At 39.9% G+C, this 15,979-nt stretch overlaps 1 protein-coding gene across 2 annotated transcripts in view; it reads right to left on the bottom strand.

Moving 5' to 3' along the window:
- khnyn (KH and NYN domain containing) overlaps positions 1 to 15,979 on the bottom strand; it is a 33,882-nt gene that overhangs the window by 15,986 nt on the left and 1,917 nt on the right. Inside the window, exons 2-5 of one of the 2 annotated variants that reach the window (XM_030162633.1) lie at positions 15,358 to 15,617; positions 10,113 to 10,247; positions 3,210 to 4,996; positions 359 to 489 (exon numbers count right to left, since the gene is read on the bottom strand). In XM_030162633.1, coding sequence (XP_030018493.1) covers positions 359 to 489; positions 3,210 to 4,996; positions 10,113 to 10,247; positions 15,358 to 15,579 — 2,275 coding nt within the window. In that variant the 5' untranslated portion in view covers positions 15,580 to 15,617. Of the gene's footprint in view, positions 1 to 358; positions 490 to 3,209; positions 4,997 to 10,112; positions 10,248 to 15,357; positions 15,629 to 15,979 lie in introns of both variants that reach the window. The other variant, XM_030162632.1, reaches the window with a different exon arrangement.

Genomic DNA, 15,979 nt, shown 5'->3' on the forward strand with positions numbered 1-15,979 from the left:
CTGCTTTTCCTGATCAAGAATTAAGGAGACTGTGCTGACAATTATGAATTAAAGATGTTCATGTCACTTCACTGAATGGGCAAACTCAAATTAATGTGGAAAACAAAATCTCCAAATATGATGAAATGTCTGATATTTATGGTAATGTGTGGTTATACACATTTTTCTATCTTTCATCAGGGTCAATGGTTGATATGTGGCAGCATATAATGAGTCTTTGCATCATATCTGAGATGATGTCAAAGTTTGCTTTCCTGTGTAACGTCTAAAAACCACAGTCTCCAGGGTCTACTAATCCCTGAGAATAAGGCTTATGTCAGAGTAGGAGTAATTCCAACAGAGGAACATGAAGTCCTACCTTTAATGCGGGGGTCACTCTTCTGTCTCCACTGTGGCAGCAGAGTGCTGATATGACGATGCCCTCTATCCCAGAAATGCTGCACGGCCAGAGCGATTCCTCGACATGAGAAGAAATGACCCAAACCATGACTGAAGAACATACAGAACAAGAAAAAAGGACATATTTATAAAGCACCAGCCTATTGAGCGGTATTGAAAAATGAAAAAAAAAAAAAAAAAAAATCTCTAACTAAAAACATTAAAAAGGTGAAAATAAGTAAAATGTAAAGAGATTTAAAAAAAAGTTTTAAGTTGTAATTAAGTTTGTTATAATCTTTATATAATAACTTAATTGTGAATATTTTAAGTAACCAAATCCTTTCTGCAAAACAATTAGACACTTCTCCATTCAGCTGTATAAAAGTCACAAATGTAATTTCTGCTATTTGAGGACTGAAATGCACTTTTTAATGATGCCATCTTGTTGTATCTACTTTCATACAGTCTGTACACTGACATCACATCAGTTGTTTTAGCCTGTTGCTATGATACATCAATGTATCTGCCATATTAGACAGGGTCACATTATTGTATAAATACATTCATGTCAAAAGAGGAGCTGTTTTTTTTCTTGATTTTCTTCAGTTTCAATTAGTTATTTTTTATAATCTCTGTGGGGTACAAGAGGAAGTTTCTATAACAAACATTGTCACTTTTTAGGAAGTATAACCGAATGGCCAGTGAAGTGTCTGTGTGTAGAACTCTATGGCTGTACCCTCTTTTCTATAGTTTATTGTCATAAGGATTGGAAAATTAGCCTAAAAAAACAGACCAATCGAGGCACTTCTAATATCCACCCAAATGTATTTTGACATTAAAAGGTGCACTATGGAAGATTCATGCGTGTTTGTGTGAAGTTTCTGTTTAATGCTGGGACCTGGTCATTAGTCGTTTTTCCATTGGACATATGCGCAAAACCTTACCGATATTTACTAAATGTCAAAAAAACAGAAGTGTGTAATGTCGGTTTTCCATTAAATCACAAATGCGATGATTTGTTTATTTATTATCCTGAGATGACAGAGGAACACATTCCATAAACATGGCGACGAACATAAATATTATGTTGATTTACAGATATATTCATTATTATTATTATATATTACCCCTCTATCCTGTAGTAATTGAAAAATGATTTGGTTTCCTGGTGTGTCCACACATACCGCGCCATGTTTCTTTTAAAACTCCTCCTCTTCTCTTGTTGTAACATCCGTCAATATCCGTTTCTTTTTTTTTAATCCATTCATTCATTCATTTTCTGAACCCACTTTTATCCTCACTAGGGTCACGGGGGTCGCTTGGAGCCTATCCCAGCTACATAGGGGGGAAGGCAGGGTACACCCTGGACAAGTCGCCAGTTCATCGCAGGGCTGACATATAGAGACAAACAATCACTTTCACATTCACACCTATGGGCAATTTAGATTAACCAGTTAACCTATCAGTGCATGTCTTTGGATGGTGGGGGTAAGCCGGAGTACCCGGAGAGAACCCACGCAGACACAGGGAGAACATGCAAACTCCACACAGAAAGGTCCCACCCCCATCACATGGACTGGTGTTGGAATCGAATCCAGGACCTTCTTGCTGTGAGGCACGAGTGCTATCCACTGCACCACCATATCGCCCATTATTTTTATTTATTTATTTTTTATTCACGTGACTGTTTGCAAAAAAAGGTCTTTCCATTGCAGTTCTGCATGATAATTGTGCCATGCCGGAAAAAACCCTTCTTACCAGCGCAAAACTTTTAATCAAAAAACGAGTTTTGGCGAAACTGTCAATTTCCATTAGGTAAATTTTTATGTGCAAGTTATATTCATGCAATTTGAGGGTCAATGGAAAAGTGACTATTGACTGGTTAACTCCAGTACTAACCTAATGACTACGCATAGTTGTATATATCCACAGTAACAGCCATTATACATTGATTTCTAGGTAGATGTTCTAGGTGAGATTTTTTACGAAAATCCTCCCACTTGTTCTCAAGCTTTTTAGGAGTTGGCTTTTCATTCAAATGTACTATAAGGTCCTCCCAGAATTTGCTATAGTTTTGTTTCTTGTATTACTTAAGTGAACACTGCAACTTGCACATGGTTTACATTGACCTTTCATCAATTCAGCTGTTTTTCCACCTCTCCAAAGCTTTTTATTTTTTTCAGAAATATCAAGTATTCCTCAGATTTTCAGCGTTTCTACCCAGGAATTTTCATCCACTGATAAAAAAGTATATAAAAAGAGTTTATTGAAATGAACCTAATGCATGTCCATCAACTGTTTAATGTGTATGTAGCGTTATACACTGTTGCAGCTGTAAAGGGGCTATAACTTCACATAATACACATACACAACACACTGTTAGTTTAAATATCCAGTCCACTAATGTTAACATAAGAACAACTCCCAAGAAAAAACAGACTCCAAAACAAACTTTACATAATTACATGTTTGAATCTTATAAGCAGAAACTTTAACTGTATAAATGTAGTTGCAAAAGGAGTCACAATTTCTCATATGACAGGCTTGGTTGTATTGTCTTTTTAAGCATCTTTTAACAAAGTGTTATATATCATCCACATGAACCTGCTTTCTTTTACAAAATATGATTTTTCCAAGTGAAAGGAACATGGAAATCCCAAACAGTGGGTAAATTATTTCTCAAATATCAAATCTGCCTGTGTGCTTCCCTCAAAAAGCAACTGGAAAACACAAAAGCAAAATGTTCACAGAAATAAAAAGAATCCTCAGTAAGTAATGTGTGATTAAAGATATATTTCATGGGTTTGTTGTGTTTTTTTCCCCTGTCCTACCTCATGGCTACGTTGCTCCCGTCAATGATGATCGTCCTCAGCTTCGGGTCTCCAGGTTTGTCAGTGAGCTGCAGGTCAAAGGGCGCCTGCAGACCCTCCAGGAATCGCTGCTCCCCTGTGACCACCACTGAGGAAGCCGACAGGAAACCCCTTCTATCCCTCGATCTAGTGGGAGATGAGTCATTCCTGGTGGAGACGGGAGGTTGAGAGGCTTGGTGCACTTGCTTTAAAGAGTGGGTCAGCTGGGGTTTTATATGGGCATGTTGTCTGTTGGACTGGAAATTGGAAAGTGGAGTGTCAAGGGATGAGGTATACGTGGACATTGGTGGCCCTCTGACATCAGGTAGAGGTTGCTGGCGTCGACTTCCTGATGTTAAAGCTAGGTTTTTCTTTGGCTGCTGGATGAACTGATTTGTCAGCTGCTGCTGGGGCTTATCAATCCACAGAAATGTGTCTGCTTCTACAACAGGTGGAGTTACCTTTGGCTCTTTTAAACCTTTTTTGTTATCTACGTCTCTCTTTTCTGCAGCCGTGTATGTCCTCGCTGGAATCTCAGTTTCTTCTCTTGATTTGTCCTCCACCAAGAGTCCAGCTTTCTGTCCTTCTTTTTCCAACACCACGTCATCCATCTCTCTTGGACCCTCGTTAGAAAAGTCCACATCTCTGCCCCCCTCCTTCTGCAGCTCTAGGAGGAGCTGGTGAGTGGATCGATCGGGCAGCATGCTGTAGACTTCGGTCACTTTCTGTTCCGTGTACCCACAACTGGCCGCAGCTTTCTTCAACACTCCTAGGACAAAGTCTTCCTCGTGTTCTCTGTCTTTTAACTCTGTCCTGCCTTCTCCTTCAAAGTGCCCTGTGCTTCCTGTTGCTCCATTTCCCAGACCTTCATGGATGTTGCTCACCTCCCTGTGTGTTCCTGCTGCTCCTTCATCCTCTCTATGCTCCGTCTCACAGGGTCGATTCCTCTCACCGACACCATCTAGATTTTTCTGCTCTTGCTTCTTCAGTGCTTCTTGCATCTGCTCCCTGTCAGTTCGATCTTGTTCCTGTTGAACTAAGTCGAGTATTTGCGAAGCCTCTTTCGGTCCTGTTCGGGCTAGGACACGTTTAACGACATCCTCTGAATAGCCCATGGCTGTGAAGAACTTCAACAAGAGCCAGAACTCCTTGTTTACACCTGATACCTGTAGCTCCTGTTCTTCTTCTTTCTCCTTTGTACCTACAGCTCCCCCCTCCTCTGGCTGCCCTTCTTCACCCACTTCCTGTGGAGATTGTATGTGTCTTCCTTCAGCACCTTCTGCCCTCCCTCTGGCACTTGAAGAAGCAGAAAGAGCATTGAAGAAAGAGTCCTTGGCAGAGATGTCCTCCCCTGATCCCGCAGTCATACCTTCAACCCACTCATCACTAGTTCTGTTTTCCTCTGGAAGTGTGTACGGTTTCACCCACCTATCCTCCACTTCTCCGTGTAATCTGCTTCCTGTGTCTCCCTCTGCTAGGGCAGGGTTTGGGCTTTCTCCAAGTCCAGAATCTTTGACTAAATCCAACAGGATTTCTTTGACAGGCCCTGGCAACACCAGAAGGTCCAGAGTGTGCCGGTCCTCCAAGTCCTCCACTAGAGTTTTAAAGGCACGGCGTGAATCAAGGGACTCCCCTGGTCCTCTGTCTACCACCTCAGAGCGTCTTGCCTGAGTGCCTTTATACCTCTCTACCAGGTCTGTTATAAGGGAGCAGGCTCGCACAACGGGCTCGGTAAGACCTGATATGAGGAGGAATCCCGGAGACCTGACCTGGTTTAGAAAGGAAAACAGAATGGCATTAATCTAAAACCCGAGCAACTATTTGCTGACATTTAGCTGCATCAAACTATGAAGAATCCTATTAATTCTGTAGAGTTTCTATTATCTAAATCATCATCATAAAAACAAAACCAGTTGCTGAAATTGTGGCTTTACAGAATTTGCCCTAGAAATTGTGCAGTTCATAATAACCATAAAATAAAATTGTGTCAAAATGAGATACCTAATTCTCTATCTATTTTTGCAGAGATATTGGATATTAAAAGAGTATTTTAACCCTCAAATGCCAAAAGTGATCATGTGTTTTACTGTAGTCATATCAATGTCCTCATCATTTGATATCATTTGGATCTTTAGAAGCTCCATAGAAAATGTATATAATTTATGAAAAAAAAGAAAAGATTTATGTCACTCTTTGCATTTAATTAATAATATCTATTTTTGAACACGTGTACAGTCAGTTAATGAATAATAATAAATACCCTGAAAAAACAGCCACAATAATACTAGAATAAAAGGTTTTAAGTTGCCTATGTGGACGAAAACTAAAAAATCATTTGGAGGCTGAAAACACAAAGTTCTTGAGGTTCTGCCAGAGCTCATGGTAAAAACATCTTATTTTTACTTGTTTATTTATTAGAAATTTTAAAACGATCCATCCTCAGATGAAGAAAATGTAAAAAGTGGACTTAAAAAGAGCCAGATGAAACTTCACATCTGATGCCGACTGATGTAAAATTTATAGAAAAACATAATAAATACATGAAAAGCAGAGGTCTGAAACACTGCTCGGAGACTTTGAGGGTTAAAGAAAAACAGAGACAAGCATGATATATTCACAACCAAACAGAACATATTAGTATTAAAATATCAACATGACAAAGAGCCTCAGGTACCTGATGGTGACACTGCTGTCAGGCTACGCAAGTAAATACAAAGTGCTGAACTAGTAGGCTGCGTCAGGGATTTTCCTTCATGACTGAGATATTTTATAGTGATATTTACTGTCTATTTGTTCTGGTGGCTTTGGATTCACTGCTGTTTTCGGGTTGGCAAGATTTTAAGAAATGTCCTGGGTGAGCTTGTTTTTCACTAAAGACACCACATGGCTCAAAGCACATGGCATTATACTGCAGCCAAAAAGGGAGACATGTTGTGTAATATGGTCTTTAAGAGCAGGAAACTGTCAAAAAGAACAGCATCAAATATGACTGTACTATATGTACACTATGACTGTGTGATGTAACAATGTGTCTCATGATTACACATAATGTCAGCTGTTAAACATTAAACCCTATATGTTGCTTTTTTTTTGATTTAGTCACAAGCTTTTTTTCTTCATGCTTAACATTTTTTTTCTCTGGACACCTTTCATTAGTGGACACACTGATTAATCCAGGTGTGTCTGCTACTTCTTGTTGTGACTACCAGGAATGCAACACTACAGGTTAACCACGGTTTGGTGTGTATTGCGGTTCTTGAGTCATGGTTCAGTACGGTTTGGACGCAGAGCACGGCTGTGTACTGAAACATAACTGGGAGCTGATGGAGAGCCTTAAGGCTCATTTATGTTCCTTTACGTACGTAAATAGATTTATGAGTTTCTAACATTGTCATGTGTCATTGTCATGTGTGTCTTCATACTTCCATGTCTCCTGTACATTGGAATGAGCGTTTCTCAATCAATCCACCAAAGGGCGCCACTCTTTATTACCATACAGGGCGAATACCATGAAGAAGAGTAAAGTTTTTTGAGAAGAAGGAAGTCAATAATAACAAACATGGCGACAACAAAGGAGGTTTTACTAATGTGGATACTAATGTTAATATTGGGAAGGGTAGTTGGAAGGGCTGTGCTCCACGTCCGACTTGCTTCCGGCTCATGGCTCGCACCGTGTCCGGCTTGTGCCGTGTCCAGCTCGCGCCGTTTCTGGCTCGGGCTGGGGTCCGCCGTGCACTGTGTCCAGCTCTGCATGTAATGCTCTAGCTGAGCTCCAACCAATAACAGTAGAATTCCATAAGTCAGTTGTCTTGCACAGCAGTAATATAAACGCGAATAGTCCGGAAGTGTCTTTGAAAATGACAAATGAGCCGTACCACGGTACATGCTCGTACCGAACCATGAGGGGCATACCGAACGATACGATACTACAACATGTACCACTGCACCCTACTGCGGTCAGGCACACCTAGATTAATCAGTGAGTCCAATAATGAAAGACAGGAAAGGAGGTGCCTGAAGTTCAGGAAGTAGTGGAGCTGTGCATAGAGCCTATTTATAACTGACAGTTGTCACAGTTTACTTCTCTGCTGTCTCCTCCCTGACCCTGCCACCTCGTCAGCAACATTGGTTTCACCTGGGACTCCCTGCTGCTGTCCTCTCCCTCACCATTCCATACCTAATCAGCCAAACCCATTCCACCTGTCTCTCCCAGCTGTGCCTAATCAGCAGACCAGTGTTTATGCAGCATAGGCTCATCCACCCATTGCCAGATTGTCCTCGTTTCCTGCCAGACTTTCCATCATTCATCCCAAACCTTCTTTCCTGTTTCCAATCTTGCTTGATTTTGACCCCCTCTCTTCGCCTCAGCCCTGGTAACCTGACCTGTTTTCTGTCAGTAACCCAGAGTTCAGTGAGTCTGGATTTTCCTGGTTTTGACTCTGCCTGGCCCAACCTCGTTTCTTTGCCTCAGCCCCAGTAACCCTTACTGTCCGTGACCATGATTCTGGATTGTTGGATTTCCTGAGCCTTATGTCTGTGACTACGTGGCATTTCACCAAGCAGACACAGCTGTTCCAAGGTGAGCCCCTGACCCAGTACTTCCATCCATTTGGCCTAGTGGTATCAACAGCAGTGGTCACATCTGAGCCCTGGGTTCGAGTCCTGGCAGCGCACCCGAGTTACACTGTTCCAGAATTCTACCAGTGTCCAAGACTCTCACTCTACAATTGAGCTTTTGTCTGCCCTCCACATTAAAACCTTCTCTTAAATGAATCTATACCTCTAAACTACAAACAACTGTGCTGCATTTGGGTCCTAACCACACATACAGTAATGTATTAATAAAAAATGGCCTTTCCACGACAATTTTATTCATACATCATTTACTCATTGGATTTAAAGAAAATGTGTTATATTGTGATATGTATAGATATCTGGAAATGAGATAACTTATATTAACCTATCGTTAGCCTCATTATGTACTTGCTTAAGTCATATTTTTAGCCAAATTGTGTTATCTGCGTATCTTTACTCTCCTAACACTGCTGCTTCACACTTGACTATTGGCTATGACCTGAAGAAAATAGGACTTGTGCAGTTAGGATATGAGACTATACTCATATCACAAAGTGCTAATATGCACAAATCCTGACCAGAGTAATACTGCTTTTTCATAAATCTGATAAGGATTTGTTATAATACCATTACCATGCATAACACATTATGCACAGACTATAGGAGGTCAGTGTGAGTTCACAGTCTGCGTTTTATGACCTGTCTTCGTCCATGACTGTGGAATGTCTTTGACTAATAACTTCTTTCCAACCAACCACGTCTGATTGGTTTTCCTCTTATGGGGAGTTTTATAGAGAGGTGGGAAGAGGCCAGATACAGGAGATGGGAGTGAGGTGTCATGTCTGCTGCAAAAAATGTCTACTCCTTTTTTTTTCCCTTGGTTATTTGATCAGCAGTTTGGTTTATAAAATCCAATGAGCCTCAAATGTCTTGGTAGATATTATGGCTACTGCCACAGAGGAGTAAAGACATCAGAAAATATTAAAATAAAAGACATTGAAATCAGAAAATTGGCTTCTTTCTATAAAATGTATTCCACCCACTGTGATTAACTCATTAACTGTATGGTTGCTATTTTTATTTTGACTTAATTCATCGAATAATAATTACAGTTCCACTGTTAGGCAAAACCAAGCTCCTATTTACTTCTCATCTTATTTCCTACATCTTGTTACATTAGAATCATGACTCTAACTCTAATAATTTCTACAACATTACGCAATAATAGGTTTGGAAGGGTGAAAGAAAAAGTTGAAGTAATAAAATTTCCGCTGAGCTTCTTACTTATGTTTTAGAAAGCATGTTAATAACTGATATTAAAAAAAATCCCAGTCAAAAAACAATAGTTATGTGGGTGTTATGACAAATCTATAGGTAATGACCCAACAGTGATATTGTCTAATAATGTAATTTCTTGTCAGCAAAAAAATATTACATTATTAGTCAATATCAAGTGGTCAGAAATGATGCTTTTTCAACAGTTGTGTGGAAATTTAAACATTTTTCTATTTTGTAGATAGATAGATAGATAGAATGTAAAGTTTGATTAAAATGATTGTTCATTAGAGCAAAAATAACATTTAAGCCACAATGCAGGTCACTCAGATGATTTCTGGAAATGTTAAAAAAAAAAAGTTGTTTATGGTAAATGATATGACAAATACTACATATTAAAATAATGTATCAGGCAGTAAAAAAACCTATGAGGATTAAAGCTGCTCCAATCGATCTAATTACTATTATATTTTTAAAAATGACAGAAAAATTAGAAAATGGGGGGAATGTACAGAACAGAAGAATGAACTTGACAATAAGGTTTGTGTCAGTGTCTCTCAAACGTATGACTGTATTCACTCTGTTAATAATACTGTAACTCAAGGTCAAGGTCAAGGTTACTTTATTTATACCCGTAGGTAGATTTGTTTTGCAGTCTAGGTGATTGCCATGACATTACAACAACACTTACATTAAACATGCAAGACAGGTACTTGATCACGCTTACAGGCAGGACAAAAAGACAGGATAAAAAGTGCTCAGTGTTCCACCATTCATCTGTATAGCAGCATGGATAAGTAAAAGAATAAAATAAATAAGATCCAATAAATAAAAACCAGATGCAATAAAACACCATAAAAACCAGAAAAGATAAAATAGAAACAATCTGGGATAAAAACCAGGATAAGAACATAAAATTTAAAAATTTAAAAACTAACTGGGTGTTGATGACCTCTAACATACACCGATTAAAGTGATTTATAAAAAACTGAAATGACTAATGCAGCCGTATCAAAGGACACATCAAATACTCACCACTATATGGGCGGAGGTGTTTTTTATCAGGCAGTCCAGGAACAGCCCTCTGGCTCCACAGAACACACAGAGAAGGACCTCGGGATAAGAAACCTCCTGCTGTTCCTCCTGGTTCACGAAGCCTTTCACAAACAACTACAAGATGGAAAAACACTTGAATTAATGGAAGTAATAATAGTGTACTGTAAAAAACATATTAAATTATCTCTGCTAGACTTGGAATTTAATAATTTTGCTGACAGTGATCATTTAATTTTAACCGATTTTACACAAACATAAAAACAGAATTAGAAAACAAAACAGAGTGTATGAAAATTAATAGGTTGAAGTATTCAGATCTATTTCAGAGATGACATTTAGGGCCTGATTTACTAAGACTGCAAATAACGGGCACAAATGTGCTTGCTCGTGCTAAAATATGCGTGTGCTATTGATTTGCGTGTCAGGGGTCAACAAAGATTGCCTGCGTAAATGACAACAGGCGCAAAGTCTTGGAGACTGCCCTATTTAAATGAGGATTTTGCATGTGCTACTGGTTGTCGTCATGGAGACAGTGTGCTGTAAAAATTGCTCTGGGATATCCCAGCACTTATAAATATGAAGTTGTTCTTTTTCCACATAGAGGGGTGAATAGGTATTTTTCTGTTGCTGTTTATCAGTGGTGAAGTGTGTTATTAGTGAAATAAATACCTTCTGTCTTTATGTCACTCTGTATGGTGAATGAAAACATTTAAGTCTGTGGGCATGATAAAAAAAAAAACCCAAAACAAACATCTGCTTATATAGCGGGTTCAGGAGTCCAGTCACAACACTGTGTTTGTGTGTCTGTGTGTGCAGCGCTAGAATCCTGTTAGCAGATAAGCTTCAATGTGTTTTTGCGTGCGCAGTCAAGTTTGTGCACATTTCTACACGCTCAAAGCTTTAGTAAATCAGGCCCTTAGAAACATGTTATCACTTTGCTAACCCATAAAGACCCAAACTTCCACCATCAACCCAAAACATCTACTGATATAAAATGATTAATACTTGTTGATTCACTAATCCTATCAATACATGTAAATTATTGGTGTAAAATGTGGTTTGTCATCTTTTCATGGTCATCAGATATCACCCATTTGGATGTTCAGAGGTTCCGTAGTTACCGTGGAAACACAGTCATCTTCTACAACACTGATTCCTGGACGGGTCAGAACTGACTTCAGAGAGAGGGCGAAGCTTCGTCTGTCAGTTTCTCACTTGTGCACGATAAAGGAAGGCTTGATTGACAACCAATCCATTCTCCACAAATTTCTTTGTCGTTTACGCCTCCACGACAATCCTCATCTATGTTATAAAAGCCAAGTGGCCTCTGTGTGTGTGGGTTTATGTGTGTCTGCTTTATAACTGAAATACTGGACAGATCTAGCCTCCATCTTTTGGAGTTCTTATGTATTTTAGGTGAAGGATCAGACAGGTCAAAACAGCTTATAGATACAACCAATACTTTTGGAGTTATCAGTGGTTTTTACAATGGGCTTATAGGCAGCCCACAGACGACTCCATTCACAGCTGCAAATGGGGGTGGGGGGCTGGAGCCAGATCAATGGAACCACTGGGACACAACAGGAGAACCGGGTCTGGCTGTGATCACATACTAACAAGGTCGGTCTGGTTCTTACTGTGGCCCGGTTCCACTCTGCTGGTCCCCGGTCAGACCCAGCCTGTTAATGTCCCCCTCTGGACCACCCCCCTCGCCATAACACAGTGACAGACTGTTCTGCACAAACTCTGATCAGACGGACTGGAGTTCAGCAGATCCGGACACAGAGCGGCAGTTAGTCACAACAAACTGTCATGTTCAGTCCTGTTTAAAAGTCTATGGTTCACATCGATGTCAATACAAAACAAAATAAGGGCCATTCCTTTTCTTCTTTATCTGTGTGTTACATCAGTAAGTTTAGTCAAGTCCTGTGAATGTGATGCAGTCATACAGTAATGATGTAAAGCCCTTTCAAATAAATAAGGTGACTATGAAAGTGTCATACCTGCAGCCAGACGTTAGTCTGGTTTTGTCTGTCTTTTATGTTTTGTTTGTCACTTCCTGTTTTATTTTGTTAAGTTTACCCTCATGTGTCTTGTCTGTCGTCTTTACTTCCCTTCCTTGTTCGTGTTCACTGTTCCCCTGATTACCTGTCTCCGCCCTAATTTGTGCCACCTGTGTCTAGTTGTCTTCCCTCCCTTTTGTGTATTTAAACTCGGTCTCTTCCCCTGGTCAGACGCCAGTTTGTAACTCTCGTAGTTCTTACCAGCGTTTTTGATCTTGTCTGTCTGTTTGATTACCTGTTTTGTGACCCATTTTTGACTTCCCGGTTTTTGCCTACTGCCTGCTCCCTGTCGGTTTTGTCTGCCTCATCTGATACCCTGGTTCTGATCTCCTCGCCTGATTTCTGGTACGTGATTTTTTTTGCCTTGTCCTTATGTCCTGTCGCCTGATTGATAGCCTACCTGTGTATGACCTGTTTCCGTCCCTGACCTCCCTTTGCTTTTCCCTAGTCGGGAAAAAGACCCCAAAAGCCGCACAGGGAGATGGATTGCCGTTCTCGGTCCGGAGGACGAATCCGAAGAGGAAGTTACCACCCATTATCCTCAAGATTTTGTCATTCATATTTTTCTTACACCTATGTGTGACTAATAAACCTTTTGAACTTTACCTTTTGAGTCTGAGTTCTGCATTTGGATTCAGTGCCTGTACTTAGGCCATCACAGAAAGCATTGCTTTCTGTTTTGATTTCAATACAAAACTAAATGAGGGCCATTATATGTTTTCTAATCTGTATGTTACACCAGTTATCTTAGCTCAGCTCCCCATTATATCAACTCTACTGCTTCCAGAACCTGTGGATTCCCATGGGTCTACAGGCTAGATCAAAGATAATACTACGTCTGTCATTGATCTGAGATGGACCATTACAGTGTAAACCTGGTCATAATTATCCAAACTACTGAATCAGTCTATGTCTATGAAGAATCCCAGTTCAGATGGGCTGCAAACCATGTTTTATGATGAATAAAATTGCTTTTGGCATTTTATTGTTTCCTTAATTTTTAGCTACATGTGTCAATCTAATCACTTCTAAATACTGTATCTGCACTTAACTGGAGTCAACATCTAGATATGAACCTGTTTGACACTATGCTGGTGTGGAAGATGTTCTGTGAGCTCTGTGTATTGTATTGCAACGGTACAGAAGGTGTGAATTCCTGTTACCATTATGATGACAGTTGTCTACATAACTGAAGACATACTGTATGTGGTCATAAGTATGCACCCAGAAAATCAGTAATGGCCAAGTTGGCAAGAGTACCTGAAAACTCTACATAAAATCAATCAGGGAAGTCATATACACTGGAGACAGATCGGAAGCTAGGGGGATTAAATGGATTATTTGTCACCATGTGTGACCGTATGTTGTATATGAGAATAAAATGGCTGTGGAGGGAGGCATCTAAAGTGCTGCCAAAAAATAATTTTAATAAGAAGTAAGAGCTTTTGGACATGGTTGAAATCATAAAGTAATATCTACTGGTGGAAAACACCTAAAGTTTATAAAAAAGAGAAGGATGGACTGGAGGTGGGGAAACCTCAGTCCGAAAAGGTTTAAAAGCAGAGTGAAGTTCCAAACCAATTCAGACTTCTCCCAGGGTTGTCTCCTTGTGTTTAATTTCTGTTCTACGAATAAACACATGTAAGGCTCTGAAGACTGGCTGACTCAACTCATCTTTGACTCCAAGTGTGAGTTCTTGACTTCTATTAGGATCAGGACTTAGTGTTAGGTTACGGTAAGTTAGTGTTAGAATAACAGTGGTCTGATCCAAATTTGACGGACGGATTTCCACATCACTGGTAAAACACAACAGGTAAAAACCTGCTTCATTGAAACACAGTTACTTGGGGTGGCCATGGTTCAGGAGGTAGAGTTCAATAACCAAAAGGTTGGCAATTCAAATCCCACTCTGCCCTAGTCATGTGCTGTTGTGCCCTTGGGCAAAGACACTTCACCCACCTTGCCTCCAGTGTCACTCACACTGGTGTATGACTATTTGGTGGTGGTGGTTGGAGGGGCCATTTGGTGCAAATTGGCAGCCATGCTTCCGTCAGCCTGGCCCAGGGCAGCTGTGGCTACAAATGTAGTTTAACACCACCAGAGAGTGAATGAATAATGAAAAGCGCTTTGGGTGCCTTAAAAAGCACAATAGAAATCTAATCCATTATTACTGTCATCAGGTTCTGTTTTTAAACCATCAATTGAAGACGAAATACAGATCTGCATAATGAATGTATAATTATATTACTATACTATCTACAGGTTTCACTTTCACTTTAAGATCCAGGTAATGTCATTTGCCATGCACGAGTCAGATCTGAGGTGCTTTTGCGGAATTATTTCACTCACCCGACCTGCGGGTAACTCGCTGATGTGCGCATCACTAATGTACGGCGCAGAACACACCCCATATAATCCCTGGATGGACCTGTTCAGAGACTGGCTACAGCAGTGGCAAACATACGGCCCACCAAAGGTTCTAATTTGTTCCACAGTATGAATTTGGAAAGCGCAAAAATTATACTAAGGTTATTTAGAGTCAAAGGTGTCATACTTGTTTTAGTTCAGGTTCCACATTCAGCCCAGTTGTGATCTCAAGTAAAATAACAGCATAACCTATAAATAATGACTCCAAATTTAAATAAAAATTTTATTGCAAAAAGTCGGTATCTGATCGGTATCGGCAAAACTAATCCAAAAAAAATCAGATTGCAAAAAAATCCAGATCAGGACATCACTATATATAACCAAACATCTGTACTGACAGAGTACGATCAGTTCTTTGTATTGTTTTGTTATGATTTGAGGACTTACTTTTCACTTCTTATCTTTTGCAGTACTGTAGCAACTGAAAAATTATACAGTTCAGCTTTCGGTCATCTACAGCTTTATTTTCATTCAATGCTGTCAGACCTTCTGCATGCATCTGAGTATGTGTCAGAAGGTTGACCACATATTTGTAAAGACACTCAACAGACATTCATCAACGTTTAAAACCCCTCCATGAGTCATTTTCTTGAAACAGCACTAAAACTAATATAGTCACAACAGGAACCACCTTATTTCAACAACACAAGAAACACCGAAACCAAAAATATAGATAAATAAATGACAGAAACAAAGATAAAAACTTGTAGCATAAAACCAAAACTAGGCCTTACTTTAGCAGCTTTTACACTGTTGTTCGACCCTCTGAGTTTCAGCCATATCTGCCCGTCGTTCCCATGAGGCAATTCGTCAGCACCGATCCCAAACTTCACCCGAAATATTCGCTCCACGGTGCCGTGCAGGTTTGTCAGAGACCCCCGAAGCATCCCAGCACAGGCGAACTCATCCTCCATCTCTGCCTCTCCTCCTCCTCCATCACTTCTCTCTGTGTCCATCCTTTGTTCTTTACATATGTGGTGTAGAGTTGAACATCCTGCAAAAAAACACATAGTGAAAAAAAACCCCGTGTAAACTCCCTCTGACAGATGGCATTTCATCAACAGTGTGTTTGATTTTAAATACAGGTAATGTCATTTGCCACTTTGAAGTTAAAATGTAATAATAATGTGGGTATATGTAATTACTGCTCCCAGTGCAATGCCAAAATATCTGATGGTTATGACATAAAAATAGTGTTTGTATGTGGATTTAATACCAACTGTGTTTCAACTCAGAGGAAAGACACAATCCATTATCTTTAAAGTTATGAGGCCAGAGATCAGCTGATAGGGGGTTATTAAAAGTCAACAATAACAATAGTTTGGGGCAGGAAAAAGCTAAATCGATTTAACATTC

Source organism: Sphaeramia orbicularis, chromosome 18, assembly GCF_902148855.1.
Source record: "Sphaeramia orbicularis chromosome 18, fSphaOr1.1, whole genome shotgun sequence".
Classification (NCBI taxonomy): Eukaryota; Metazoa; Chordata; class Actinopteri; order Kurtiformes; family Apogonidae; genus Sphaeramia; species Sphaeramia orbicularis.